The 27,818-nt window shown below is 36.7% G+C and overlaps 1 protein-coding gene across 17 annotated transcripts in view; it reads left to right on the top strand.

Annotated features, from left to right (window-relative positions):
• Positions 1-27,519, top strand: part of Shal (Potassium voltage-gated channel protein Shal) — a 78,261-nt gene extending 50,742 nt beyond the window's left edge. For 10 of the 17 annotated variants that reach the window (XR_012411915.1, XR_012411917.1, XR_012411920.1 and 7 more), the window contains 3 exons: positions 12,716-12,745; positions 26,537-26,692; positions 27,172-27,519. Coding sequence is in view for 10 of the 17 variants with exons in the window: in XM_073978970.1 (XP_073835071.1) it covers positions 12,716-12,745; positions 26,537-26,692; positions 27,172-27,267 (282 nt within the window). In the remaining 7 variants the exon portion in view is untranslated. The remainder of the gene's footprint in view (positions 1-12,715; positions 12,746-26,536; positions 26,693-27,171) is intronic. The other 7 variants (XR_012411916.1, XR_012411919.1, XM_073978977.1 and 4 more) reach the window with 1 other exon arrangement.
• The last annotated feature ends 299 nt before the right edge of the window (positions 27,520-27,818 follow it).

Raw genomic sequence — 27,818 nt, 5'->3', positions numbered from 1 at the left:
TTCCGAAAGGGTCTATAGAAGCACCCTTTCTTTCCGAAAGGGTCTATAGAAGCACCCTTTCTTTCCGAAAGGGTCTATAGAAGCACCCTTTCATTCTGAAAGGCTCTACAGAAGCACCCTTTCTTTCAGAAAGTCTTTCAGGGTCTACAGAAGCACCCTCTCTTTCAGAAAGTCTTCAAGGTCTTTCACGGTCTATAGAAGCACTTTTTCTTCAGAAAGGGACTATAGAAGCACCCTTTCTTTCAGTAAGGGACTATAGAAGCACCCTTTCTTTCAGTAAGGGACTATAGAAGCACCATTTCGTTCAGAAAGGGTCTATAGAAGCACCCTTTCTTTCAGTAAGGGACTATAGAAGCACCCTTTCTTTCAGAAAGGGACTATAGATGCACCCTTTCTTTCAGAAAGGGACTATAGAAGCACCCTTTCTTTCAGTAAGGGACTATAGAAGCACCCTTTCTTTCAGTAAGGGACTATAGAAGCACCCTTTATTTCAGAAAGGGTCTATAGAAGCAACTTTCCTTTCAGAAAGGGTCTATAGAAGCACCCTTTCTCTAAGAAAAGGTCTATAGAAGCACCCTTTCTCTAAGAAAGGGTCTATAGAAGCACCCTTTCTCTAAGAAAAGGTCTATAGAAGCACCCTTTCTCTAAGAAAGGGTCTATAGAAGCACCCTTTCTCTAAGAAAAGGTCTATAGAAGCACCCTTTCTCTAAGAAAGTGACTATAGAAGCACCCTTTCTCTAAGAAAAGGTCTATAGAAGCACCCTTTCTCTAAGAAAGGGTCTATAGAAGCACCCTTTCCATAAAAACACCGATTCTTTCAGAAAGGATCTAAAGAAGCAGCCTATCTTTCATAAAGGGTCCAGAAAGGGTCTATAGAAGCACCGTTTCATTCAGAAAGTGTCTAAAGAAGCAGCCTTTCTTTCATAAAGGGTCCAGAAAGGCTCTATAGAAGCACCGTTTCTTTCAGAAAGGGTCTAAAAAAGCCGCCTCTCTTTTATAAAGGGTCTATAGGAGGTCCAGAAAGGGTCTATAGAAGCACCGTTTCATTCAGAAAGTGTCTAAAGAAGCAGCCTTTCTTTCATAAAGGGTCCAGAAAGGGTCTACAGAAGCACCGTTTCTTTCAGAAAGGGTATATAGAAGCAACCTTTCGTTCAGAAAGGATCAATAGAACCACCCTTCAATTCAGAAAGGATCAATAGAACCACCCTTTGTTTCAGAAAGTGTCTATAAAAGCACCAATTCTTTCAGAAAGGGTCTATAGAAGCAGCCTTCTTCCAGAAGCACCCCTTCCTTTAGAAAGTGTCTATAAAAGCACCAATTCTTCCAGAAAGGGTCTATAGAAGCACCCTTTCCATAAAAACACCGATTCTTTCAGAAAGGATCTAAAGAAGCAGCCTATCTTTCATAAAGGGTCCAGAAAGGGTCTATAGAAGCACCGTTTCATTCAGAAAGTGTCTAAAGAAGCAGCCTTTCTTTCATAAAGGGTCCAGAAAGGCTCTATAGAAGCACCGTTTCTTTCAGAAAGGGTCTAAAAAAGCCGCCTCTCTTTTATAAAGGGTCTATAGGAGGTCCAGAAAGGGTCTATAGAAGCACCGTTTCATTCAGAAAGTGTCTAAAGAAGCAGCCTTTCTTTCATAAAGGGTCCAGAAAGGGTCTACAGAAGCACCGTTTCTTTCAGAAAGGGTATATAGAAGCAACCTTTCGTTCAGAAAGGATCAATAGAACCACCCTTCAATTCAGAAAGGATCAATAGAACCACCCTTTGTTTCAGAAAGTGTCTATAAAAGCACCAATTCTTCCAGAAAGGGTCTATAGAAGCACCCTTTTTTTAAGAATGGGTCTGTAGAAGCACCCTTTCTTTTAGAAAGGGTCTATAGAAGCACATCTTTCTTTCAGAAAGGGTCTATAGAAGCAGCCTTTCTTTCGGAAAGGGTATATAGAGGCACCCCTTCTTTCAGAAAGGGCCTATAGAAGCAGCCTTTCTTAAACAGAGGGTATAAAGAAGCTGCATTTCATTCAGAAAGGGTCTATAAAAGCACCCTTTCTTTAAGAAAGGGTCTATAAAAGCACCCTTTCTTTAAGAAAGGGTCTAAAGAAGCAACCATTCTTACGAAAGGGTCTATAAAAGCACCCTTTCTTTAAGAAAGGGTCTAAAGAAGCAACCATTCTTTCAGACAGGGTCTATAGAAGCACCTTTTCTTTCAGAAAAGGTCTATAGAAGCACCCCTTCTTTCAGAAAGGGTCTAAAAAAGCAACCATTCTTTCAGAAAGGATCTATGGAAGCACCTTTTCTTTCAGAAAGGGTCTATAGAAGCACCCCTTCTTTCAGAAAGGGTCTAAAGAAGCAACCATTCTTTCAGAAAGGGTCTATAGAATCACCTTTTCTTTCAAAAAGGGTCTATAGAAGCACCCTTTCTTTCAGAAAGGATCTATGGAATCACCTTTTCTTTCACAAAGGATCTATGGAAGCACCCTTTCTTAAAGAAAGGGTCTGTAGAAGCACCCTTTCTTTCAGAAAGGGTCTATAGAAGCACCCTTTCTATCAGAAAGGGTCTATAGAAGAACTCTTTCTATCAGAAAGGGTCTATAGAAGAACTCTTTCTTTCATAAAGGGTCTATAGAAGCACTCTTTCTTTCATTAAGGGTCTATAGAAGCACCCTTTCTTTAAGAAAGGGTCTAAAGAAGCACTCTTTCTTTCAGAAAGGATCTATAGAAGAACCTTTTCTTTCAGAAAGGGTATACAGAAGCACCCCTTGTGCCAGAAAGGGTATACAGAAGCACCCCTTGCCAGAAAGGGTCTATCGAAGCACCCTTTCTTTAAGAAAGGGTCTAAAGAAGCACCCTTTCTTTCAGAAGGGGTCAATAGAAGCACATTTTCTTTCAGACATCGTCTATAGAAGCACCCTTTCTTTCAGTAAAGTACACAGAAGCACCCTTCCATTCAGAGTGGGTGTATAGAAGCACCATTCCTTTCAGAAAGGGTATATAGAAGAACTCTTTCTTTCAGAAAGGGTCAACAGAAGCAGGCTTTCTTTCAGAAAGGGTCTATAGAAGAACCATTTTGTTCAGAAAGAGTCTATAAGAGCACCATTTCTTTCAGAAAGGGTCTATAGAAGGACCCAATCTTTCAGAAAGGGTCTATAGAAGGACCCAATCTTTCAGAAACTGTCCACAGAAGCACCCTTTCTTTCAGAAACTGTCCACAGAAGCACCCTTTCTTTCAGAAACGGACTATAGAAGCACCCTTTATTTCAGAAAGGGACTTTAGAAGCACTTTTTATTTCAGAAAGGGTCTATAGAAGCAACCTTCGTTTCAGAAAGGGTCTATAGAAGCACCCTTTCTCTAAGAAAGGGTCTATAGAAGCACCCTTTTTTCAGAAAAGGTCTATAGAAGCACATTTTTTCAGAAAAGGTCTATAGAAGCACCCTTTTTTCAGAAAAGGTCTATAGAAGCACCCTTTCTCTAAGAAAAGGTCTATAGAAGCACCCTTTCTCTAAGAAAGTGACTATAGAAGCACCCTTTCTCTAAGAAAAGGTCTATAGAAGCACCCTTTCTCTAAGAAAGGGTCTATAGAAGCACCCTTTCCATAAAAACACCGATTCTTTCAGAAAGGATCTAAAGAAGCAGCCTATCTTTCATAAAGGGTCCAGAAAGGGTCTATAGAAGCACCGTTTCATTCAGAAAGTGTCTAAAGAAGCAGCCTTTCTTTCATAAAGGGTCCAGAAAGGCTCTATAGAAGCACCGTTTCTTTCAGAAAGGGTATAAAAAAGCCGCCTCTCTTTTATAAAGGGTCTATAGGAGGTCCAGAAAGGGTCTATAGAAGCACCGTTTCATTCAGAAAGTGTCTAAAGAAGCAGCCTTTCTTTCATAAAGGGTCCAGAAAGGGTCTACAGAAGCACCGTTTCTTTCAGAAAGGGTATATAGAAGCAACCTTTCGTTCAGAAAGGATCAATAGAACCACCCTTCAATTCAGAAAGGATCAATAGAACCACCCTTTGTTTCAGAAAGTGTCTATAAAAGCACCAATTCTTTCAGAAAGGGTCTATAGAAGCAGCCTTCTTCCAGAAGCACCCCTTCCTTTAGAAAGTGTCTATAAAAGCACCAATTCTTTCAGAAAGGGTCTATAGAAGCACCCTTTCTTTAAGAATGGGTCTGTAGAAGCACCCTTTCTTTTAGAAAGGGTCTATAGAAGCACATCTTTCTTTCAGAAAGGGTCTATAGAAGCAGCCTTTCTTTCGGAAAGGGTATATAGAGGCACCCCTTCTTTCAGAAAGGGCCTATAGAAGCAGCCTTTCTTAAACAGAGGGTATAAAGAAGCTGCCTTTCATTCAGAAAGGGTCTATAAAAGCACCCTTTCTTTAAGAAAGGGTCTATAAAAGCACCCTTTCTTTAAGAAAGGGTCTAAAGAAGCAACCATTCTTACGAAAGGGTCTATAAAAGCACCCTTTCTTTAAGAAAGGGTCTAAAGAAGCAACCATTCTTTCAGACAGGGTCTATAGAAGCACCCTTTCTTTTCTTTTAGAAAAGGTCTATAGAAGCACCCCTTCTTTCAGAAAGGGTCTAAAAAAGCAACCATTCTTTCAGAAAGGATCTATGGAAGCACCTTTTCTTTCAGAAAGGGTCTATAGAAGCACCCCTTCTTTCAGAAAGGGTCTAAAGAAGCAACCATTCTTTCAGAAAGGGTCTATAGAATCACCTTTTCTTTCAAAAAGGGTCTATAGAAGCACCCTTTCTTTCAGAAAGGATCTATGGAATCACCTTTTCTTTCAGAAAGGATCTATGGAAGCACCCTTTCTTAAAGAAAGGGTCTGTAGAAGCACCCTTTCTTTCAGAAATGGTCTATAGAAGCACCCTTTCTTTTAGAAAGGGTCAATAGAAGCACATTTTCTTTCAGAAAGGGTCTATAGAAGCACCCTTTCTATCAGAAAGGGTCTATAGAAGAACTCTTTCTTTCATAAAGGGTCTATAGAAGCACTCTTTCTTTCATTAAGGGTCTATAGAAGCACCCTTTCTTTAAGAAAGGGTCTAAAGAAGCACTCTTTCTTTCAGAAAGGATCTATAGAAGAACCTTTTCTTTCAGAAAGGGTATACAGAAGCACCCCTTGTGCCAGAAAGGGTATACAGAAGCACCCCTTGTGCCAGAAAGGGTATACAGAAGCACCCCTTGCCAGAAAGGGTCTATCGAAGCACCCTTTCTTTAAGAAAGGGTCTAAAGAAGCACCCTTTCTTTCAGAAGGGGTCAATAGAAGCACATTTTCTTTCAGACATCGTCTATAGAAGCACCCTTTCTTTCAGTAAAGTACACAGAAGCACCCTTCCATTCAGAGTGGGTGTATAGAAGCACCATTCCTTTCAGAAAGGGTATATAGAAGAACTCTTTCTTTCAGAAAGGGTCATCAGAAGCAGGCTTTCTTTCAGAAAGGGTCTATAGAAGAACCATTTTGTTCAGAAAGAGTCTATAAGAGCACCATTTCTTTCAGAAAGGGTCTATAGAAGGACCCAATCTTTCAGAAAGGGTCTATAGAAGGACCCAATCTTTCAGAAACTGTCCACAGAAGCACCCTTTCTTTCAGAAACTGTCCACAGAAGCACCCTTTCTTTCAGAAACTGTCCACAGAAGCACCCTTTCTTTCAGAAACGGACTATAGAAGCACCCTTTATTTCAGAAAGGGACTTTAGAAGCACTTTTTATTTCAGAAAGGGTCTATAGAAGCAACCTTCGTTTCAGAAAGGGTCTATAGAAGCACCCTTTCTCTAAGAAAGGGTCTATAGAAGCACCCTTTTTTCAGAAAAGGTCTATAGAAGCACATTTTTTCAGAAAAGGTCTATAGAAGCACCCTTTTTTCAGAAAAGGTCTATAGAAGCACCCTTTTTTCAGAAAAGGTCTTTAGAAGCACCCTTTCTTTAAGAAAGGGTCTATAGAAGCACCCTTTCCAGCAAGGGTCTATAGAAGCACCGTTTCATTCAGAAAGTGTCTAAAGAAGCAGCCTTTCTTTCATAAAGGGTCCAGAAAGGGTCTATAGAAGCACCGTTTCATTCAGAAAGTGTCTAAAAAAGCCGCCTCTCTTTTATAAAGGGTCCAGAAAGGGTCTACAGAAGCACCGTTTCTTTCAGAAAGGGTATATAGAAGCAACCTTTCGTTCAGAAAGGATCAATAGAACCACCCTTCAATTCAGAAAGGATCAATGGAACCACCCTTTGTTTCAGAAAGTGTCTATAAAAGCACCAATTCTTTCAGAAAGGGTCTATAGAAGCAGCCTTCTTCCAGAAGCACCCCTTCCTTTAGAAAGTGTCTATAAAAGCACCAATTCTTTCAGAAAGGGTCTATAGAAGCACCCTTTCTTTAAGAATGGGTCTGTAGAAGCACCCTTTCTTTTAGAAAGGGTTTATAGAAGCACATCTTTCTTTCAGAAAGGGTCTATAGAAGCAGCCTTTCTTTCGGAAAGGGTATATAGAGGCACCCCTTCTTTCAGAAAGGGCCTATAGAAGCAGCCTTTCTTAAACAGAGGGTATAAAGAAGCTGTCTTTCATTCAGAAAGGGTCTATAAAAGCACCCTTTCTTTAAGAAAGGGTCTAAAGAAGCAACCATTCTTACGAAAGGGTCTATAAAAGCACCCTTTCTTTAAGAAAAGGTCTAAAGAAGCAACCATTCTTTCAGAAAGGGTCTATAGAAGCACCTTTTCTTTCAGAAAAGGTCTATAGAAGCACCCCTTCTTTCAGAAAGGGTCTAAAAAAGCAACCATTCTTTCAGAAAGGATCTATGGAAGCACCTTTTCTTTCAGAAAGGGTCTATAGAAGCACCCCTTCTTTCAGAAAGGGTCTAAAGAAGCAACCATTCTTTCAGAAAGGGTCTATAGAATCACCTTTTCTTTCAAAAAGGGTCTATAGAAGCACCCTTTCTTTCAGAAAGGATCTATGGAAGCACCTTTTCTTTCAGAAAGGATCTATGGAAGCACCCTTTCTTAAAGAAAGGGTCTGTAGAAGCACCCTTTCTTTCAGAAATGGTCTATAGAAGCACCCTTTCTTTTAGAAAGGGTCAATAGAAGCACATTTTCTTTCAGAAAGGGTCTATAGAAGCACCCTTTCTATCAGAAAGGGTCTATAGAAGAACTCTTTCTTTCATAAAGGGTCTATAGAAGCACTCTTTCTTTCATTAAGGGTCTATCGAAGCACCCTTTCTTTAAGAAAGGGTCTAAAGAAGCACCCTTTCTTTCAGAAGGGGTCAATAGAAGCACATTTTCTTTCAGACATCGTCTATAGAAGCACCCTTTCTTTCAGTAAAGTACACAGAAGCACCCTTCCATTCAGAGTGGGTGTATAGAAGCACCCTTCCTTTCAGAAAGGGTATATAGAAGAACTCTTTCTTTCAGAAAGGGTCAACAGAAGCAGGCTTTCTTTCAGAAAGGGTCTATAGAAGAACCATTTTGTTCAGAAAGAGTCTATAAAAGCACCATTTCTTTCAGAAAGGGTCTATAGAAAGACCCAATCGTTCAGAAACTGTCCACAGAAGCACCCTTTCTTTCAGAAACTGTCCACAGAAGCACCCTTTCTTTCAGAAACGGACTATAGAAGCACCCTTTATTTCAGAAAGGGACTTTAGAAGCACCTTTTATTTCAGAAAGGGTCTATAGAAGCAACCTTCGTTTCAGAAAGGGTCTATAGAAGCACCCTTTCTCTAAGAAAGGGTCTATAGAAGCACCCTTTTTTCAGAAAAGGTCTATAGAAGCACCCTTTTTTCAGAAAAGGTCTATAGAAGCACCCTTTTTTCAGAAAAGGTCTATAGAAGCACCCTTTCTTTAAGAAAGGGTCTATAGAAGCACCCTTTCCAGAAAGGGTCTATAGAAGCACCGATTCTTTCAGAAGGGGTCTAAAGAAGCAGCCTATCTTTCATAAAGGGTCCAGAAAGGGTCTATAGAAGCACCGTTTCATTCAGAAGGGCCTAAAGAAGCAGCCTATCTTTCATAAAGGGTCCAGAAAGGGTCTATAGAAGCACCGTTTCTTTCAGGAAGGGTCTAAAAAAGCAGCCTCTCTTTTATAGAGGGTTTATAGGAGCAGCCTTTCTTCCAGAAAGGGTCTACAGAAGCACCGTTTCTTTCAGAAAGGGTCTATAGAAGCAACCTTTCGTTCAGAAAATTCAGAAAGGATCAATAGAACCACCCTTTGTTTCAGAAAGTGTCTATAAAAGCACCATATCTTGCTGAAAGGGTCTACAGGAGCACCCTCTCTCTCAGCAAAGGACTCTAGAAGCACCTTTTCTTTCTAAAAGGGTCTATGGGAGCACCCTTTCTTTCAGAAAATCCTTCAGGGTATTTCTGTCAGAAAGAGTCGATAGAAGCACCCTTTCTTTTAGAAAGGGTCTATAGAAAAACCATTTTGTTCAGAAAGAGTCTATAGAAGCACCATTTCTTTCAGAAAGGGTCTATAGAAGCACCATTTCTTTCAGAAAGGGTCTATAGAAGGACCCTATCTTTCAGAAACTGTCCACAGAAGCACCCTTTCTTTCAGAAAGGGACTATAGAAGCACCCTTTATTTCAGAAAGGGACTATAGAAGGACCCTTTATTTCAGAAAGGGTCTATAGAAGCAACCTTCCTTTCAGAAAGAGTCTATAGAAGCACCCTTTCTCTAAGAAAGGGTCTATAGAAGCACCCTTTTTTCAGAAAAGGTCTATAGAAACACCCTTTTTTCAGAAAAGGTCTATAGAAACACCCTTTTTTCAGAAAAGGTCTATAGAAGCACCCTTTCTTTAAGAAAGGGTCTATAGAAGCACCCTTTCCAGAAAGGGTCTATAGAAGCACCGATTCTTTCAGAAAGGGTCTAAAGAAGCAGCCTATCTTTCATAAAGGTTCCAGAAAGGGTCTATAGAAGCACCGTTTCATTCAGAAAGTGTCTAAAGAAGCAGCCTTTCTTTCATAAAGGGTCCAGAAAGGGTCTATAGAAGCACCGTTTCTCTAAGGAAGGGTCTAAAAAAGCAGCCTCTCTTTTATAGAGGGTTTATAGGAGCAGCCTTTCTTCCAGAAAGGATCTACAGAAGCACCGTTTCTTTCAGAAAGGGTCTATAGAAGCAAACTTTCGTTCAGAAAGGATCAATAGAACCACCCTTCAATTCAGAAAGGATAAATAGAACCACCCTTTGTTTCAGAAAGTGTCTATAAAAGCACCATTTCTTGCTGAAAGGGTCAACAGGAGCACCCTTTCTCTCAGAGAAGGACTCTAGAAGCACCTTTTCTTTCTAAAAGGGTCTATGGGAGCACCCTTTCTTTCAGAAAATCCTTCAGGGTATTTCTGTCAGAAAGGGTCGATAGAAGCACCCTTTCTTTTAGAAAGGGTCGATAGAAGCACCCTTTCTTTTAGAAAGGGTCGATAGAAGCACCCTTTCTTTTAGAAAGGGTCGATAGAAGCACCCTTTCTTTTAGAAAGGGTCGATAGAAGCACCCTTTCTTTTAGAAAGGGTCGATAGAAGCACCCTTTCTTTTAGAAAGGGTCGATAGAAGCACATTTACTTTTAGAAAGGGTCGATAGAAGCACCCTTTCTTTTAGAAAGGGTCTATAGAAGCACCCTTTCTTTTAGAAAGGGTCTATAGAAGCACCCTTTCTTTTAGAAAGGGTCTATAGAAGCACCCTTTCTTTTAGAAAGGGTCTATAGAAGCACCCTTTCTTTTAGAAAGGGTCTATAGAAGCACCCTTTCTTTTAGATAGGGTCTATAGAAGCACCCTTTCTTTTAGAAAGGGTCTATAGAAGCACCCTTTCTTCTAGAAAGGGTCTATAGAAGAACCCTTTCTTTTAGAAAGGGTCTATAGAAGCACCCTTTCTTTTAGAAAGGGTCTATAGAAGCACCATTTCTTTTAGAAAGGGTCTATAGAAGCACCCTTTCTTTTAGAAAGGGTCTATAGAAGCACCCTTTCTTTTAGAAAGGGTCTATAGAAGCACCCTTTCTTTTAGAAAGGGTCTATAGAAGCACCCTTTCTTTTAGAAAGGGTCTATAGAAGCCGCCTTCTTCCAGAAGCACCCCTTCTTTTAGAAAGTGTCTATAGGAGCACCCCTTCTTTTAGAAAGTGTCTATAGAAGCACCCTTTCTTTAAGAAAGGGTCTGTAGAGGCACCCTCTCTTTCAGAAATGGTCTGTAGAAGCACCCTTTTTTTTAGAAAAGGTCTATAGAAGCACATCTTTATTTCAGAAGCGGTCTATAGAAGCAGCCTTTCTTTCGGAAAGGGTCTATAGAGGCACCCCTTCTTTCAGAAAGGGCCTATAGAAGCAGCCTTTCTTCCATAGAGTCTATAGAAGCATATTTTCTTTCAGAAAGGGTCTATAGAAGCACCCTTTCTTAAAGAAAGGGTCTGTAGAGGCACCCTTTCTTTCATAAAGGGTCTATAGAAGCACTCTTTCTTTTAGAAAGGGTCAATAGAAGCACATTTTCTTTCAGAAAGGGTCTATAGAACCACCCTTTCTTTACGAAAGGGTCTACAGAAGCAACCTTTCTTTCAGAAAGGGTCTATAGAACCACCCTTTCTTTCATTAAGGGTCTATAGAACCACCCTTTCTTTCATTAAGGGTCTATAGAACCACCCTTTCTTTAATAAAGGGTCTATAGAAGCAACCTTTCTTTAAGAAAGGGTCTAAAGAAGCACCCTTTCTTTCAGAAGGGGTCAATAGAAGCACATTTTCTTTCAGACATTGTCTATAGAAGCACCCTTTCTTTCAGTAAAGTACACAGAAGCACCCTTCCTTTCAGAGTGGGTGTATAGAAGCACCCTTACTTTCAGAAAGGGTATATAGAAGAACTCTTTCTTTCAGAAAGGGTCAACAGAAGCAGGCTTTCTTTCAGAAAGGGTCTATAGAAGAACCATTTTGTTCAGAAAGAGTCTATAGAAGCACCATTTTTTTCAGAAAGGGTCTATAGAAGGACCCTTTCTTTCAGAAACGGTCCACAGAAGCACCATTTTCTTCAGAAAGGGTCTATAGAAGCACCCTTTCTTTCAGAAAAGGTCTATAGAAGCACCCCTTCTTTCAGAAAGGGTCTATGGAAGCACCCTTTTTTCAGAAAGGGTCTATAGAAGCACCCTTTTTTCAGAAAGGGTCTATAGAAGCACCCTTTTTTCAGAAAGGTTCTATAGAAGGACCCTTTCTTTCAGAAAAGGTCTATAGAAGCACCCCTTCTTTCAGAAAGGGTCTATGGAAGCACCCTTTTTTCAGAAAGGGTCTATAGAAGCACCCTTTCCTTCAGAAAGGTACTATAGAAGGACCCTTTCTTTCAGAAAAGGTCTATAGAAGGACCCTTTCTTTCAGAAAAGGTCTATAGAAGCACCCCTTCTTTCAGAAAGGGTCTATGGAAGCACCCTTTTTTCAGAAAGGGTCTATAGAAGCACCCTTTTTTCAGAAAGGGTCTATAGAAGCACCCTTTTTTCAGAAAGGTTCTATAGAAGGACCCTTTCTTTCAGAAAAGGTCTATAGAAGCACCCCTTCTTTCAGAAAGGGTCTATGGAAGCACCCTTTTTTCAGAAAGGGTCTATAGAAGCACCCTTTCTTTCAGAAAGGTACTATAGAAGGACCCTTTCTTTCAGAAAAGGTCTATAGAAGCACCCCTTCTTTCAGAAAGGGTCTATGGAAGCACCCTTTTTTCAGAAAGGGTCTATAGAAGCACCCTTTTTTCAGAAAGGGTCTATAGAAGCACCCTTTCTTTCAGAAAAGGTCTATAGAAGCACCCCTGCTTTCAGAAAGGGTCTATGGAAGCACCCTTTTTTTAGAAAGGGTCTATAGAAGCACCCTTTTTTTAGAAAGGGTCTATAGAAGCACCCTTTTTTTAGAAAGGGTCTATAGAAGCACCATTTCTTTCAGAAAGAGTCAATAGAAGCACCCTTTCTGTCAGAAAGGATCTATAGAAGCACCCTTTTTTTCAGAAAGGATCTATAGAAGCACCCTTTCTTTAAGAAAGGATCTATAGAAGCACCCTTTCTGTCAGAAAGGATCTATAGAAGAACCCTTTTTTTCAGAAAGGATCTATAGAAGCACCCTTTCAGGGTGTATAAAAGCACCCTTTCATTTAGAAATGGGCTATAAAAGCACATTTTTTTAGAAAGGGTCTAGAGAAGCAAACCTTCTTTCAGAAAGGGTCGATGGAAGCACCATTTCTTTCTAAAAGGGTCTATAAAAGCACCCTTTCATTCAGATACGGTCTATACAAGCTCCATTTCTTCCAGAATGGGTCTATAGTAGTTTCCCTATTCTTTCGTAGTTTCCTCATTCTGATTCAGGTTAGTATATTTGCGAATATATGCTCCCCTGGAAAACTTTAGTCCACTAACCACGCTTGTTGTCCCTGATATATAAAGATTCTTTGAAGTTCCATCAACTGTGGAAATGTTTGTTTCTCCAGTGCTGATCTCCTCACTATCCGTTAACAACTTTTGCTATTGCCAAAAAGTTAAGTAAGAACTCCCTTGCAGCAAGAAGAGGAGATTTCATTTCAAACTTGCTTGGAACCGTTAAGATCGTTGGTATCAGCTTACACTCCCTTACGGTCCAAATTTTCTTGGTATGTTTTGTATTTTTTCACTTTTGTTTTTATTCGTTTTCAATTGTTTTTTATTTTTTATTTGAATTTTGTTTCTAATTTATTGCCATCATAATTGTCACCTTCGTAACCACGCTCACTGTTCTTGATATACAAAATAAAAAATAACTTTTTTAATATTTTTCCTTAAAATAATTTGAAGGAGATTAAATTACTCTCGGCTTTTTCAAGTGTAAGTAGCTCAATGTTTATGAAGAAGAAGAAAACATGGCAATCAATACCGCCCATAGAGTGTTTCTAACAATTGTTATTGCAATTAGCGTAAGATGTTCGTTTTTTCACGTTTAACCCTTGCACAGTCGGTTGTTGTAGGTATCTAAAGGCACAATAACAATTTCCTCTATATCTTAGAAAAATACACATTTAGTCTATTTCTGGTTTATGGTCTTAAAGTGTTTACTAATAAAATGAGCGAAAAAATAAATAAATTTCTAATAAAAATTTGAATAAAATTATACTTTCATTTGAAAACATAAAAAGAAAAGACCTTCGTTGTCGTACACCCTAGTTTTGGGAAATTTAGTTAATTTTAAAGACCAGTGTTTCTTCTATTTATTAATAGTTCAGTCGTTTAACGTTCCACTAAACCTTAGCCGCTCATCTTTCAATTGTTCTTCTTAGTTTAATAGTTCTCCGTTTCAGTTAATGAAAATTCTGATTTACACTCATTTACCGATTTACACTTACAAATATAGGGGGATCTTCAATCCATAGAGTTCGAAAAAATAGTTTTCACGTTAACAGAAATGAACTGTTGGTATTACTAAAGAACTGAGTATTCATGGATTTTCTTTTCTTGTGCTTCTTTTCTATTTTTCATCTTCCCACAATAAAAAGGATATATTTTGTCATCTATCAGTTGTTCGGTCTCTCTTTTAATTAACTTAAACATCGACTTTAATAATATAGTGGTTCTTATAAGTGAATAGTTCAATTGAATTATTTGTGTTTGGTATTTGGTGAATACGTTTAGGCATACTGATGACATTTGCTCCTTTCTATCTATAGGAAACATCCTTATAATAGTTTAGATTTATAGAGGAACTTCCATCTGCAGAAAATCTCTTAAGGTGGTTTTATAGATATAGAAACCCACCTTTGATGGTGTTCCTATCAATGGAAGATCTCTTTAAAGGGTGTATTCTAAAACTAGAAAGCTTCATTAGCGGGGATTCTATCTATAGAAGACCTGAAATGCTGCTAATGAGGGGATGTTCTAAGTCTAGAAAGTCTCATTTGCGGAGATTCTATGTATAGAAGACCTGAAATGCTGCTTAATTAACTCAAACTGTATATTTAGTGAAAATCAAAATTGTCTTTTGGACAGAAGAGAAATGAGCATGAAATATGTTGTCTTTTTTATACGATTTTTAAACAATCTGTGTAAAGGTTACGATGAGTACATTTCTGAGCCCTCTCCATAACATTTAAAATGTGAGTTTTCGTATACCACTTAGTAGTTCATTCAGCGATCTAGTTCAGTTGCTCATTTGCGTGAATGGTTCAAGTTATTATTCTTTTTGTGTTACTACTGCGTGCGATGCATACCTTAAGGCGGACTGGCGATATTTGTCTTTAGCATTATGTTAATGAGTTTCACTCCGTACTCATTAAAGTTATCTCTCCATTTCATTGTCAGGAAGTGAAATACACATTTCCCAGGTAAGTTGGACTATTTGTGAATACTGTGAAATCTTCTGTTCTCTGGGATCGAAAAAAAGAATGAACACTTATTAGTGCCTTTTCAGAGGCTTAATCTAGAAAAAAAATATTCCTCTAAAGGTATTTTTATCTATATAAAACCCTTATCTGTACATAAAAGACGCCATTAGAGGATCTTCAGTCTATAGAAAACTCCTTAAAAGTGAATCTGTCTGTTGAAGACCCTTTTAGAGATGTTCACATATACAGAACCTCCTGTACATAATATGTCCCTTCTAAAGGTTGTCGGGCCTCAATGAAAACGACCATAATTCGTTCCAATAGACTCAGCTTTTTGTTTTACCGTCCGATTTATTACACTGTGTGTAATTTTTTGAGTCATTGAAAATTAACCGTATTCTGACACCACAGCGTGATAGAAGACGAAAAATAAGAAGACACGTGTCCCGGCGTTTTTCCCTGTTACTTCGAATTTCGCGGTTATGGGCTCCAAAGACCTGAAGCCTTGATATCAAAAAGGATCATTTTATTAGGCTCACATCTTCTAAACTGCTGAATATTTTGATTTTGTAACTTAGATCTGATTAAACAACTTTTTAAAACATACGAACTCTATAGAAGTGCTTCTTAATGGTCAAAATAGCAAAACAAAAGCTATTTTATCCTCGTTTTTCAGCTTCTGCTCCATAGAAACTAAACCATTCAAAATTTAAGAAAACAATCAAGCACAATAGCAAAGATTTCAGTAAACAACTTTCTGGAACATCCAAACTCTCTATGACCGGTTCTTAAAGGTCAAAATAGCAAAAAACTTTAGAAAGTATTCGATTTTTATAGTTTTTCTCCAATTTTGGTCAATAGATTCCGAACCGTTCAAAATTCAAGAACGCAAACAACTATAAAAAGTTACCTTAGATCTCCGTAAACAACTTTCTAGAACATATGAACATTCTAGGAACGGTCCTCCGGTTGTTCAATTCAATTTTCAATTTTTCTTTATTTTTTAAAAAACGTTATAAAAATTACATTTTGATACATTTATAATGGTATTAAAAAAATAAAGAGTATTACAGCTTGGTTTGTAACAAACCGTCTGCTGGAATGTTGAGTAGTTATTAATTCATAATAATGTTGATCAGTAATTAAATTCTTCTATCAAAAGTTTTCTATATTTAAGTGCTTCCTTTAAAAATTTGTGTAAATTGAGCAAGCAAAAATCTTCACCACCATTAAGGATATTTATAATTTCATTTGGGGAGATTATGATTTTATTAAAAAAAACTAGCTCGTAAGTATTAAAGTATTGGGCAACGACCCATAAAATGTACAATGGTTTCTGGTTCTCCAAGATTACACAGGGAGCACCTCTGACCCTCAGGTGCCCCATGTTTATTGGCGTTCAACCCAAGTAGATCACCTCTCGCTCTCATTATTAGCGTAATTTGCTCTTGGCTAAAATTATCGTTACAATAGAATGGGCTAATGCTAAAATCCAGGTTTTTGTAAAATCGGTGGGTACTCTGTTGTGATTTGTGAATATGTTCATTTAAGACGTTGGTTTTAATTGATGCTATTAAACACTGTGTAGCTTCTAGCCATCTTTTCTTATCCAACGTAACATTGCTAGTGTCAATACTTCTTTCCGATAGCTGGGATATAAAATCATTAATACAACCAACATTTTTGTTAATGAGTTTCATTGCAATTATATGTGGCAGTCTGTGGCTTTCAAGTTCAAATAAAATTTTGCTCAGGTACGATAAATGGAGTGAGTAAGTGTATATATATCCTGGTTCTTATCCGGTTTCCAGGGCTGAATATAACTCGGAGTAGACTCAGGGAGTTTTAATATTTTTTGATAAAGTATCGATAAAGCTTTTCTACATCACTAAAAAACCCATTTCCCCATACTTGTGCACCATAGCTGTGAATAGATCGACAAACCGCTAAGAACATTTTCCATTTAGACTTCAGTTGCGCTGATGGTTTTGAAACGAAGTTTTTCCATGCGGCATTTATGGTCATTTTTGTAGCTTATTCCTTCTTTAATAAGTGTTTAATGAAAGACAATTTTGGTGGCAACCACATACCTAAATACTTGTATTCGTTGACTATTCTTATACTTTCTCCATTGAATGTCCATTTTTCATCTGCGGAAAGAATTCCACCTCTCCTGAATACCATTATCTCTGATTTTGCCTGATTAACTTCCATTCCCCATCTAGTACAATATGACTCTAAATTGTTTATCATTTTCTGGGGAGATTTGGGATTATCTGCAAGCAGCACTATATCGTGGATACATTAGCAGGCGGATATTTATTTCATCGATATACAGTCCTTCTTCAAGATAATCATGCGTGTCGTTTAAGTATAAAGCGAATAATGTTGGGGACAGTAAACAACCTTGCTTCACACCAGTACGAGTTTCGAAATACTCGGGTAGTTGGTTACCAGAACAAACTGCTGATTTTGTGTTTTTGTATATGTTGTTGATCATATTAATTATTCTCGACGATAGTCCGAGCTCGGGTAGTTTAAAGAGTAGGAGGTCTCTAGGAACTCTATCAAAAGCGGCTTTAAAGTCTACTAAGTATGCATAAACTTTCTTTTTTGACTCAGCTTAAGCTTGACTATAGAAACAAGGCTAAATACATTGTCGACTGTAGAGTATCCTTTTCTAAAGCCCGCCTGGTGTCTATTTACCCACAGAGTTATCCTGCTATTGATCATCCCAATCATTATTTTTCCAATACAGTTCATAATGGTAATCCCACGGTAGTTAATTATACCTGAGCGAAATGGTTCAAGGTCTTCGTGGCCATTCAAAATACAAGTAAAGGCATTGCACAGGGCTCTTAAGAAGCCATCCGTAGCATTAATGAAGAACTCATATGGAATACGATCACCACCTGGCGCTTTGTTCACTTTTACATTATTGAGTTGTTTCTTAATTTCATCTTTTGTAAATGCTCTATCCAAAAGTGAATCCATACTATTGTTCATGGCATAATATATCGGTTCTGTACTACATTCCGGGTTGAGAAGATGCTTGAAATAATTACGTAAATCATCTGTGGACATACAGCAACTAGGATCGTTTTCCAGTTGTGTCAGTTCCTTCGCCATCTTCCACCATGCCTTACTGTCTGTGATGATGTCCAATTTATTTCTATATCATTGTAATAGTTGGATTTTTTCATTTTACATACATTTTCATAGATTTTCTTTTGTTTAATATAAGCGTTTTTGTCGCATAATTTATCAGACTTTCTGAATTTGTTCAAAACTGTCATGGTCTGTTTTATAATTGATAGACATTCCATATCAAACCACTTACTTTTAAAACGTTGTTTTCTTATTTTGGTGGTCTCCTCCGGTTGTAGCTGTTTGCGTTCTTGAATTTTGAAAAATAAATAAATTATTAATAAATAGTAAATAAATTAATAATTATTTATTGTGTATATGGCATCCAGGTTGAACAACTTATCTTATGGTTTTATCTTTGACATAAATCCTATTTTGAAGGATTTTGTCATAATATTGGTTGCAGTTCTCCTGATTGTGTAGTTCCTGAGCGACTAAGAACTAAATCTCTAGTCATCACATAACTATCTAACCACATATTTCTCGTAATGTAGCAATATAAATCGCCATCACCTGCACATACTCAAATAGCCCATCGAGGGGAAGAATATTTAAACTTTGCGAAATCAGAGGTCAGATTGCTCCAAAATTTTGAATTCAGATGGTGTAGCATTTCTGTAAAATGGAGATTGTCCGATTGAGATGTCATTCGAGGAGCAACCAATGACAGTGCCTGATGCACAATGGGGTGAACCTTATAATTGATCGCTACTCTCAGATCATCAAGGACTATCTGTCGTTTTCTCGTAGAAAACCGAAGGTGTTCTCAGGCCAGAAGTTTTCCAGTAGAAAACCGGAGGTCTTCTCAAAGCAGATCAGAGGTCTTCTCATAGCAAACCAGAGGTCTTTTAATAGCGGTCAGAGTTCTTATTCTAGAATATTATAGCAAACCAACTGGATTAGAGTGCAAAAGTGTTGAATTATTTAGATGGGGTCCTGATAGAAAGGACCGACATTTTGCACCAGTATCTAATTTTCGAAGTCATTACTTTCGATAGTTAGAAGTTTTCTCGTATAAAACCGGAGGTGTTATCAAAGCAGATCAGAGGTTTCTCACAGCAAACCAGAAGCCTTCTCATAGCAGTCCAGGGTGCTTATTATAGAATACCATAGCAAACAAACTGGATTTAAGTGCAAAAGTGTTGAATTTTTGATATGGGGTACCTGATATAATTGACCGACATTTTGAACTAGTATTTAATTTACGAAGTCATTACATACGATCAGAGTAGAGCTTTTGGGTCATTATGACAGGAAGAATGGACTTGTCTACAGTTGTCTAAAGAATGACCTCAAAAGAACTTCTGTTTTCTACGAAATACATTGTGATGTCATATTGAAGACCTCAATTGGCCTTCCATAGTATAGAGAAATCCTGAAAAGTTCGTCTTTTGTTTACAGAAGGACTTCTGCTGTCTAGAGAAGACCTCAATAAGCCCTCTATTGCTTCAAAAGACCTCAAGAGGCATTCTGTGGTCTAGCAAAGACCATCAGATGTCATCTCCCATCTGGAGGTTTTCCGTCGTCTTTATTTCTTAATAGGAGACCTCCAGTGGACTTATGTTGCTCTTAAATACCTCAAGAAGCCTTATTTTGTCTAGCAAAGACCTTCATATGTCATCTGTTGAAGACCTAAAGAGAGATTTGTTTATAGGAGACCTCTAAATGACTTCTGTGTTTTCTAAACGACATCAAAAGGCCTTCAGTTGACTAGAGAAAACCTCAAGAGGTCCTCTTTTGTTTATAGGGGTCTTCAAGAGGACTTCTGTTGTCTATAGACTAGCAAAGACCTTCAGATGACATCTGTTAGAGACCTTAAGAGGTCATCGATTATCTTTATTTGATAAAATAAGATCTCAGGAGAACTTCTGTTGCTCTAAAATACCTCCAAACGCCTTTGGTTGTCCAGAGAAGACCTTAAGAGGACCTCTTTTTTTTATAGGAGTCTTTAAGAGGACTTCTGTTATCTATAGACTATCAAAGTCCTTCAGATGTCATTTATTGAAGACCTTAAGAGGTCTTTGGTAGAATTTATTAGTTTATAGGAGACCACAAGGAACCTCGAGAAGCCGTCTGATGGTTGGCAAGACCTCTAGATGTAGCTTGTTAAAGACGTCAAAAGGTCTTTGGTTGTTTTAATTTGTATATAGGAGACCTTAAGAGAACTTCTGTTGCTCTAAAATACCTCCAAACGCCTTTGGTTACCCAAAGAAGACCTTAAGAGGTCCTCTTTTGTTTATAGGAGTCTTCAAGAGGACTTCTGCTGATTTAAAAAACTCGAAAGGCCTTCGATTGTCTAGAGAAGACCTTAAGAGGTCCACTTTTGTTTATAGGAGTCTTCAAGAGGTCTTCTGTTGTCTTTAGACTAAAAAAGATGTCATCAGATGTCATCTACTGAAGAACTCAAGAGGTCTTTGGTTGTATTTATTTGTTTATAGGATTCCTCAAGAGGACTTCTGTTGCTCCTAAAGACATCGAGAAGCCGTCTGATGGTTGGCAAGACCTCTAGATGTAATTTGTTGAAGACGTCAAAAGGTCTTTGGTAGTCTTAATTTGTTTATAGGAGACTTTAAGAGGACTTCTCTTGTCTATAGAATAGCATAGACCTTCAGATGTTATCTGTTGGAGACCTTAAGAGGTCTTCGATTATCTATATTTGATTAAATGAGATCTCAGGAGAACTTCTGTTGCTCCAAAATACCTTCAATCGCCTTTGGTTGTCCAGAGAAGGCCTTAAGAGGTCTTCTTTTGTTTATAGGAGTCTTCAAGAGGACTTCTGCTTATCTAAAAAAACTCGAAATGCCTTCGATTGTCTAGAGAAGACCTCAAGAGGTCCTTTTTGTTTACAGCAGTCTTCAAGATGTCTTCTGTTGTCTATAGACTAACAAAGATCTTCAGATGTCATCTATTGAAGAACTCAAGAGGTCTTTGGTTGTATTTATTTGTTTATAGGAAACCTCAAGAGGACGTCTGTTGCTCCGAAAGATCTCGAGAAGCCGTCTGATGTCTGGCAAGACCTCTATGTGCAATTTTTTGAAGACGTCAAAAGGTCTTCGGTTGTCTTAATTTGTTTATTGGAGACCTCAAGAGGACTTCTGTTGCTCTAAAAGAGGTCCTCTTTTGTTTATAGGTGTCTTCAAGAGGACTTCTATTGTCTATAGAATACATCAAGAAGCCTTCTGTAGCTAAAAAAAACCTCATGAGGTCTTTTGTTTTCTATGAAAGACCCTCAGAAGTCTTATGTTGTCTACTGAAAACTCAAGAGGCCTTCGGTTGTCAAGACATCTAGTGGGTTTCTTTGTCTATGGTATACATTTTCTGTTATATTCTGAAAACCTTAAGGTGCCTGCTTGTGTCTATGATGGTCGTTGAAATCTTCTGTTGCCTTTGAAAGACCTCAAGAGGGCGGGAGGTATTTTTTTGTCTATAGAAGACATCAAGAGGTATAATGTTTTCTATTAATCAATCTATAGGTTTTTCTTTGTCTATAGTAAACCTTTTCTGTTATCTACTAAAGACCTTAAGATGGCTACTTGTGTCTATGATGATCGCTAAGATTTTTTGTTGTCTCTGGAACTTCTCAAGGGGTCGCCAGTTATCAATAAATGCTGTTGAGAGGTCTTTTGTTATACCCTCACTTTCATACGGGCAAAATGTACCTCATCGAAATATTGGTTTTAGACCCCAAGTATGTTTGGACGAAATCCGTTTCAGACAGTTTGGAGTTGATTTAGAAATGTGCGTCCGTCTGTCTGTCTGGCTGGAGCGCACGATAACTCTCGAATGGATCAACCGATTCGGTCCAAAATTTGGCTTTCGTAATATTTTGCCCAAACTTAGTTTAAGTTCGAAGATGGCTATATCGGTCCACAACTTGCGGTACCTCCCCCACAAAAGTTCGCAAATGTTCGGAAAATTTGTGCGCACTATAACTCCTAAAGGAAGTAACCGATTTGGTCCATACATTGCACATGAAATTTGGTGAAATTTCTACCAGACTTAGATGAGGTTCCATTATGGACTCAATCGGTCCACTCCTTCGTGTACCTCCCACACAAAATTTCGGATAAGTTCAGTTTAGGACCTGCTCTCGAATCGCTTCCACTTTTGTTGCAGCAACTTGTATTCACTGCCCTCCATACGACGGTACAAATTTCATCAGGGGCAAGTCCATACTTCCTGAGAAAATAGCCTGAAAGGTGCAAAAAGCCCCTATGACACCGAGTGTAGTGGTTGGAGCGTACGATAACTCTCGATCGGATCTGCAGATTTGGTCCAAAATTTGGCATTCGTAATATTTTGTCCAAACATAGTTTAAATTCGAAGATGGGCCATATCGGTTCACTACTTCAGGTACTTCCCCCACAAAAGTTGAAAAATGTTCGGAAAAATTGTGCGCACCATAACTTTTGAAGGGAGTGACCGGTGTAATCCATACTTTGCACATCCTAATATATCTATCTATCGGGTGCCAACGTGGTGCAATGGTATGCACACCCGCCGTCCACGTTGAAGGTCGTGGGTTCGATTTCCCGGCCAGGCAAACATCAACATTTTCATCGTTTGCAAATGCCCCTCAGTAATGTTGGCGACATTTCTGAGTATTTCAGCCATGTAAAACTTCTCTACAAGTGGTGTCTTATGACACGCCGTTCGGACTCGGCGATAAACTGTAGGTCCCATATCATTGAGCTTAATATGAATCGGGGTGCTCTCATTGATATGAGAGAAGTCTCCCTTGTCCCGTATGGGATGTTTGTGGAGCAATTATTATTATTAGATATATTACCAAATATAGATCAGGTTCGAATATGGACTACACTTTTAGACCTGGGCCCTATTCCACGAAACAACTTATCAACTTTTCATTTTGCACTTATCAATATTTTTGACAATGCTAAAAGTTAAGTGTTCCACAGAACCATTATTTTTTGATAAGTGATAAGTTGCTAATTATAAAGTGAGTTTGCTTACTTTTCAAAATAATGTAGCTCTTTTTTTGATTTCTGTTCCACAAACGTTATTTCTGCTAAGTGAAAAGTTGTAACGGCAAAGCGTATTTTGCTAAGATTTTGCAAAAAAATTTGCTCTTTCGTTCCACAGAAAACTCTGCATTTTGATTTTGCAGATCAAATTTTGATAAGTTTGCCTTAAATTTGCGAGGTAAACGTTCTCTTTGCCAATGTACATTGTTAAAGCGTGATTTTGTTCGGAAATACTGAAAACACGGTTATGACAAGAAATTGTAAAGATTTTTCCGAACTTCTACCCCCTGAATCAACCATCCTACTTCGAACTCTCACTATCCGAAATTCCACCCTACGAACAACCCCATTCCGAACTTCTACCCTGCGAACAACCTCATAAATCGATGTTTCTCGATTTTACATTTAGACTAAACTCTACCTACCTTAATACCCTCCACCATAATATTTCATTTGTAACTCATCGAAATAATCATTTGCGACCCTATAAGGTATATACATATATTTTTGATCAGCGTAAAATTCTAAGTTGATTTAACCACATCCGGCCGTCTGTTGTAATCACGCTATCTTCCGAACGAGTTGAGATAGGAGGATGAAATGCTGTTCACACGTGTCTTAAATCAAGTTGGAAGTTGAGCTTTGTTATAGCCCCCGTATAGCAGTGCCGTCGATTTCAGCTATTTTAAGGCTTTTAGCTACGTTTTCAGAACGAATTAGTTTTAATATGCCTCCAAAACTTACCGACTTATGCCCATCTTTTATTATAGCCCCCATATTCCGCCCTATTTCAGCTGATTTGTTGTTATTAGCTACATTTCCAGGCCGAATTAGGTATAATTCAATCAATCACCAAGAAACGTCTCCACAAAAAAATTATGGATATAGGTCTACGTTTTTTTATAGCCTCCATATAGCAGTACCGTCCGATTTCAGCTATTTTAAGGTTTTTAGATACATTTCTAGAACGAATTAGTTACATAACATACCGAACATAACGCTTTTTACTTGTTTGATTTCGCTTAATTTTATTGTATTTTATTTGTATTTCCCTTAATTTTATTTTAGATTATTTTATTTCACTTAATTTTATTTCAATTTACTTTACATTATTTCACTTAATTTTATTTTACTTCATTTTATATTGTTTTATTTTTTTATTTTATTTCATTTTATTTTTTATTTTACTTCATTTGATTTATTTTGATCTTATTTTAATTTATTTCGTGTAATTATTATTTAATCTTTATTAAAATTATTTTATTTTATTTTTATTTCATATTAATTTATTTTGTTTTATTCTATTTTATTTAATTTTATTTTATTTTTATTTTATTTTATTTTATTTTATTTTATTTTATTTTATTTTATTTTATTTTATTTTATTTTATTTTATTTTATTTTATTTTATTTTATTTTATTTTATTTAATTTTATTTTACTTTATTTCACGTAATTTTATTTTATATTATTTTATTTTAGTTTATTCTATTTTATTTTATTTTATATTATTTTATTTACTTTTAATAATATCAGTTTCATTTCATTTTTTCGCTCGTCTCAATTTTACATGTCTTATTTATTATTGCCAAGTAAAAAATAATGCAAAGATGATAAAACGTTCTGTGAAACAAATATCATTCACACTTTGCAAGAGAGCTGAGAGACTTACCAATATGGCGGAAAAATTGAGCAAGAGAGCACAACAACTGTGCTAAAAGAACGGGGATAGACAAATTTGCTAAGTGCAAGGGAAATTGAAAAGTAATTTTGTGGAACAAAAAAAGGTTATCACTTTTCAAACTAACTACTTTTTGATAAATGCAAAATGAAAAGCGATAAGTTGTTTCGAGGAATAGGGCCCTGCTCTCGAATTACTTTGATTTGTTTTGAAGCGATTTGCATTCGTTACCTCAATTAGACGGCAAACGTTTTTTCAGGAGCGAGTCCATATTTCTTGGGAAAAGGGCCTGAAAGGTGTAAAAACCCCCTATGTCACTATATGTGGCTGTCGGAGAGAACGATAACTCTCGAACTGTTCAAGCGATTTGGTCCAACATTTGGTTTTCGACATATTATATCCAAACTTAGTTTCATGGGGCAATACCGGTCCACAACTTCCGGTACTTCTCCCCAATATTTAAAAAATGTCACTAAAATGCTAGGACGATATCACATGAATGGGGCAACCAATTTGGTCCAAACTGTAGTCCTCCTAATATTTTGTCAAAAAATTTAAAAAAAAAATTAGTTTAACTTCTGAAATGGCCCATATCGGTCCTCCCTAAGGGTACCTCCCCCACAAAAGTTTAACATATGTGTCTTACTGCAGTTAATTCCTAATCCACATTTTTGTCGGTAAGTTCAAATGTCCAAAAAGGCCACAAAATTCAGAAGAGACCTTAAATACATTCGATCTGTCCGTAGGTGAAAGTTTCACTTCACATTGGCTGAGGGTATATATCTGTCGGCAAAGACTGACACTTTTTTTACTTGTTTATAAATCAATCTATAGGTATTTCTTTGTCTATAGTATGCCTTTTCTGTTATCTACTGAAGACCTTAAGATGGCTACTTGTGTCTATGATGATCGCTGAGGTTTTTTTGTTGTCTCTGGAACTTCTCAAGGGGTCGCCTGTTATCTATAATGTTGAGAGGTCTTTGTTGTCTGTAGAAACCACAATAGGTCTTCTGCTGCCTAAGAAAATCTCAAGGGAACTTCTGTTGTCTATAATAGGCCTTGAGAGGACTTCTTTTGAATATAGGGGTTCTTGAGGAAACTTTTGTTGTCAATAGAAGATCTCGGGAGGTATTTTATTGTCTGTAGAATACATTAAGATGTCCTTTGTTGATGCCGGCAGGTATTATCAGAGCTTTTGGGCTATGTTATGAGGAAGTATGGACTTATGGAACAGAATTCTATTGTCGTCATAGGGCCACAAATACAACACGCAGCAAAACATTTCAAAGCGTTCCTAGACATATTCATAAACCAAAATTGTTGTATGAGAGTTACCCAAACGAATGGACCGATGTAGTTCATATAGCCAACATCTACTAGTAGAAGGACGGACAGGGCTATATCGGTCTTCATTAGCCTTAAAAATGAGGATATAAAAATTGTTGCGTTTATGTCGGCATAAACTTAATTTATATAATATACATATTAGTAGCCAAGATAGGTTCGATTGTGCTTGACGATAAAAATGAGGTAACATATTATTTAGCCATAAATATAAGCTAATTTTTCGCTTTGTTCCTTTAGACAAGTTTACATAAATAAAATATTTTTAGATTCTTTGTATAATTACGCGCTGTAATAAGAATTAAATTGGGCCAAAGAGTTGTTTGTTTTAATAATTGTCTACTTTCCTTGTATTTTGTTTCGTCCTCTATTTACCCTTCTACTCTTCTACTTTATGTGTCTAGCTATATAAAAACACAAATATATGTTTTTCTAAAATATTTAAATGTATGTAAATGTTTTATGGTCTCCTACCACCATCAAACCACCAACATCATCAACACAATACATTCATACATCTGGGATATAGAATACTTACTCTTGGAACTTTTCTTGTAGAACAACAGTCACAACCGAACTTAGTTCCCTTTATTTGTATATGCCTGTCACATAGAAGTCAGCCATAAAAATTGTAACTTTTGTAGAAAAACTTTTTTGACTGTTGTTAAAAATAAACAAACAAATTACGGAATTTGGAACTCTTCTAGTTAAAAGTTTGGAAAACATTAAATTTGTGTATCCTTTTTCTGTCTTCTCATAATTGGCCATAAACTACTTAACTCATCTGTGATATTTCATATGTCTAACAAAAGCAAAAAAATAACATGTGTCTTTAATGTTTCAAAAATAAAGTAAAATAAAATATAACAAAAAATCTTTTAAATGTATAAACACCATTTCCATGTTGTTTGTTGTCAATTGCTTATAACAATTAAAAAAATACAATGTAATATTTGAAAAAAACTATTAATAATTTTAAAACCTTTTTGTTGCATTTGTGTTCAATTATTGTAGAAATATGCAAATGTAATTTTAAAAAAATACCAAAATATTTTTTATAAAAAAATCACATAAATATTTCTTTTATTTATATATTTCTGAAAATCTAAAAAAAAAACTAACACAAACAATAATAACAACAACAGGATCGTGAATTTGTGGAAATGGAAATACCATTCAATGGAGGACAGCCGAAACGTCCTCGTTCACCATCACCAATGGCTAGTCCGGCACATTCGACCAATAGTGCCATGGGTTTGGTACAATCCTGCTGTGGACGTTGTTGTTCGCAACGTTATCAGGTAATTGAAAAAAATTGAATATTTTAAAATATAACTATATATATTTGGGCGATCCATACCAATTTTTTTGCAGCTTCTACGTCCTAAATATTTCCCATTTGATCCAAAAATCATATATATGAAATTTTATGGCGGTGACTAAACAACGAATCCTACAAAAAATTGTGAAAATCGGATCGAATTTTGATATAGCTTCAATATGCATATTTGGACGATTTTGGGAATTTTGGGCCCTATATAGTTTTATCGAAAACCGATCCCATTTCCACAATTTTATTTATTTATTTTTTTTTTTGACACGTTTTTAGCCACAACACATTTTTAGGATTCGTTTTTTAGCCATCGCCATAAATCTCATATATAAGATTTTTGGAGTTTCAAACATTTTTTTCTGTTTTTGGTTCGCCCTAATATACCTACATGTTCATTTATCTTAAATTACTTAATATTTTTTTTACTTTCTTCTTCTTCTACTAAAGGCCTGTGGGAAATATATGCCTGCCACCGGTAACGCTCAAAATAATCAAAACAATCAACCCATGGATGGCACCTATTTGGTTGAGGCCTCATTTTAAGGCTTCACATTAACGTATGGGAATCCAAACAAACTACTTTATCTAGTTATGTAGATTTAAAGCAGAACAAATTATTTTCTTAGGTTTTTATTATAAATTTTGGTTCTTCAGTTAAAGATAGACCACAAAAAACCAAATAACAACAACATAACAAAGTAACTAATAACAAAAACAACAACAACAAAATGTTATCAATAAAAATAACTAGTCATAATTTTTAAATTAAAACAAACAAAAAATTCTTAGAAAAAATTATTATTACAAAATTTCAATAAATTAGAAAATGAAGAACTGTAAAAAAGTTTTTGAAAACAAAAATTCAAAATGTAAAATTGTTTTTTAAGATATTTTAAAATGATTTATTAAGTTTTTGATGAAAAAAAAAAACAATTCTAAAAAATTCAATACATTTCTGCTTTTAAAAGTGTGTGGTTATTCCAAATTTTAAGTAGATTTTTGGGAGCCTAGAAAAAATTCTAAAAATGATTATGAATTCGCACAAAACTTTATTGGGAGATTTATCAGCTATAATATAAACGTTTAGAAGAAAC

The sequence above is a fragment of the Musca autumnalis genome, unplaced genomic scaffold (genome assembly GCF_047663935.1).
Source record: "Musca autumnalis isolate F117 unplaced genomic scaffold, ASM4766393v1 scaffold_3, whole genome shotgun sequence".
Taxonomy (NCBI): Eukaryota; Metazoa; Arthropoda; class Insecta; order Diptera; family Muscidae; genus Musca; species Musca autumnalis.
The sequence above is the reverse complement of the archived record's forward strand: the minus strand, read 5'-3'. Positions and strand labels throughout refer to the sequence as shown.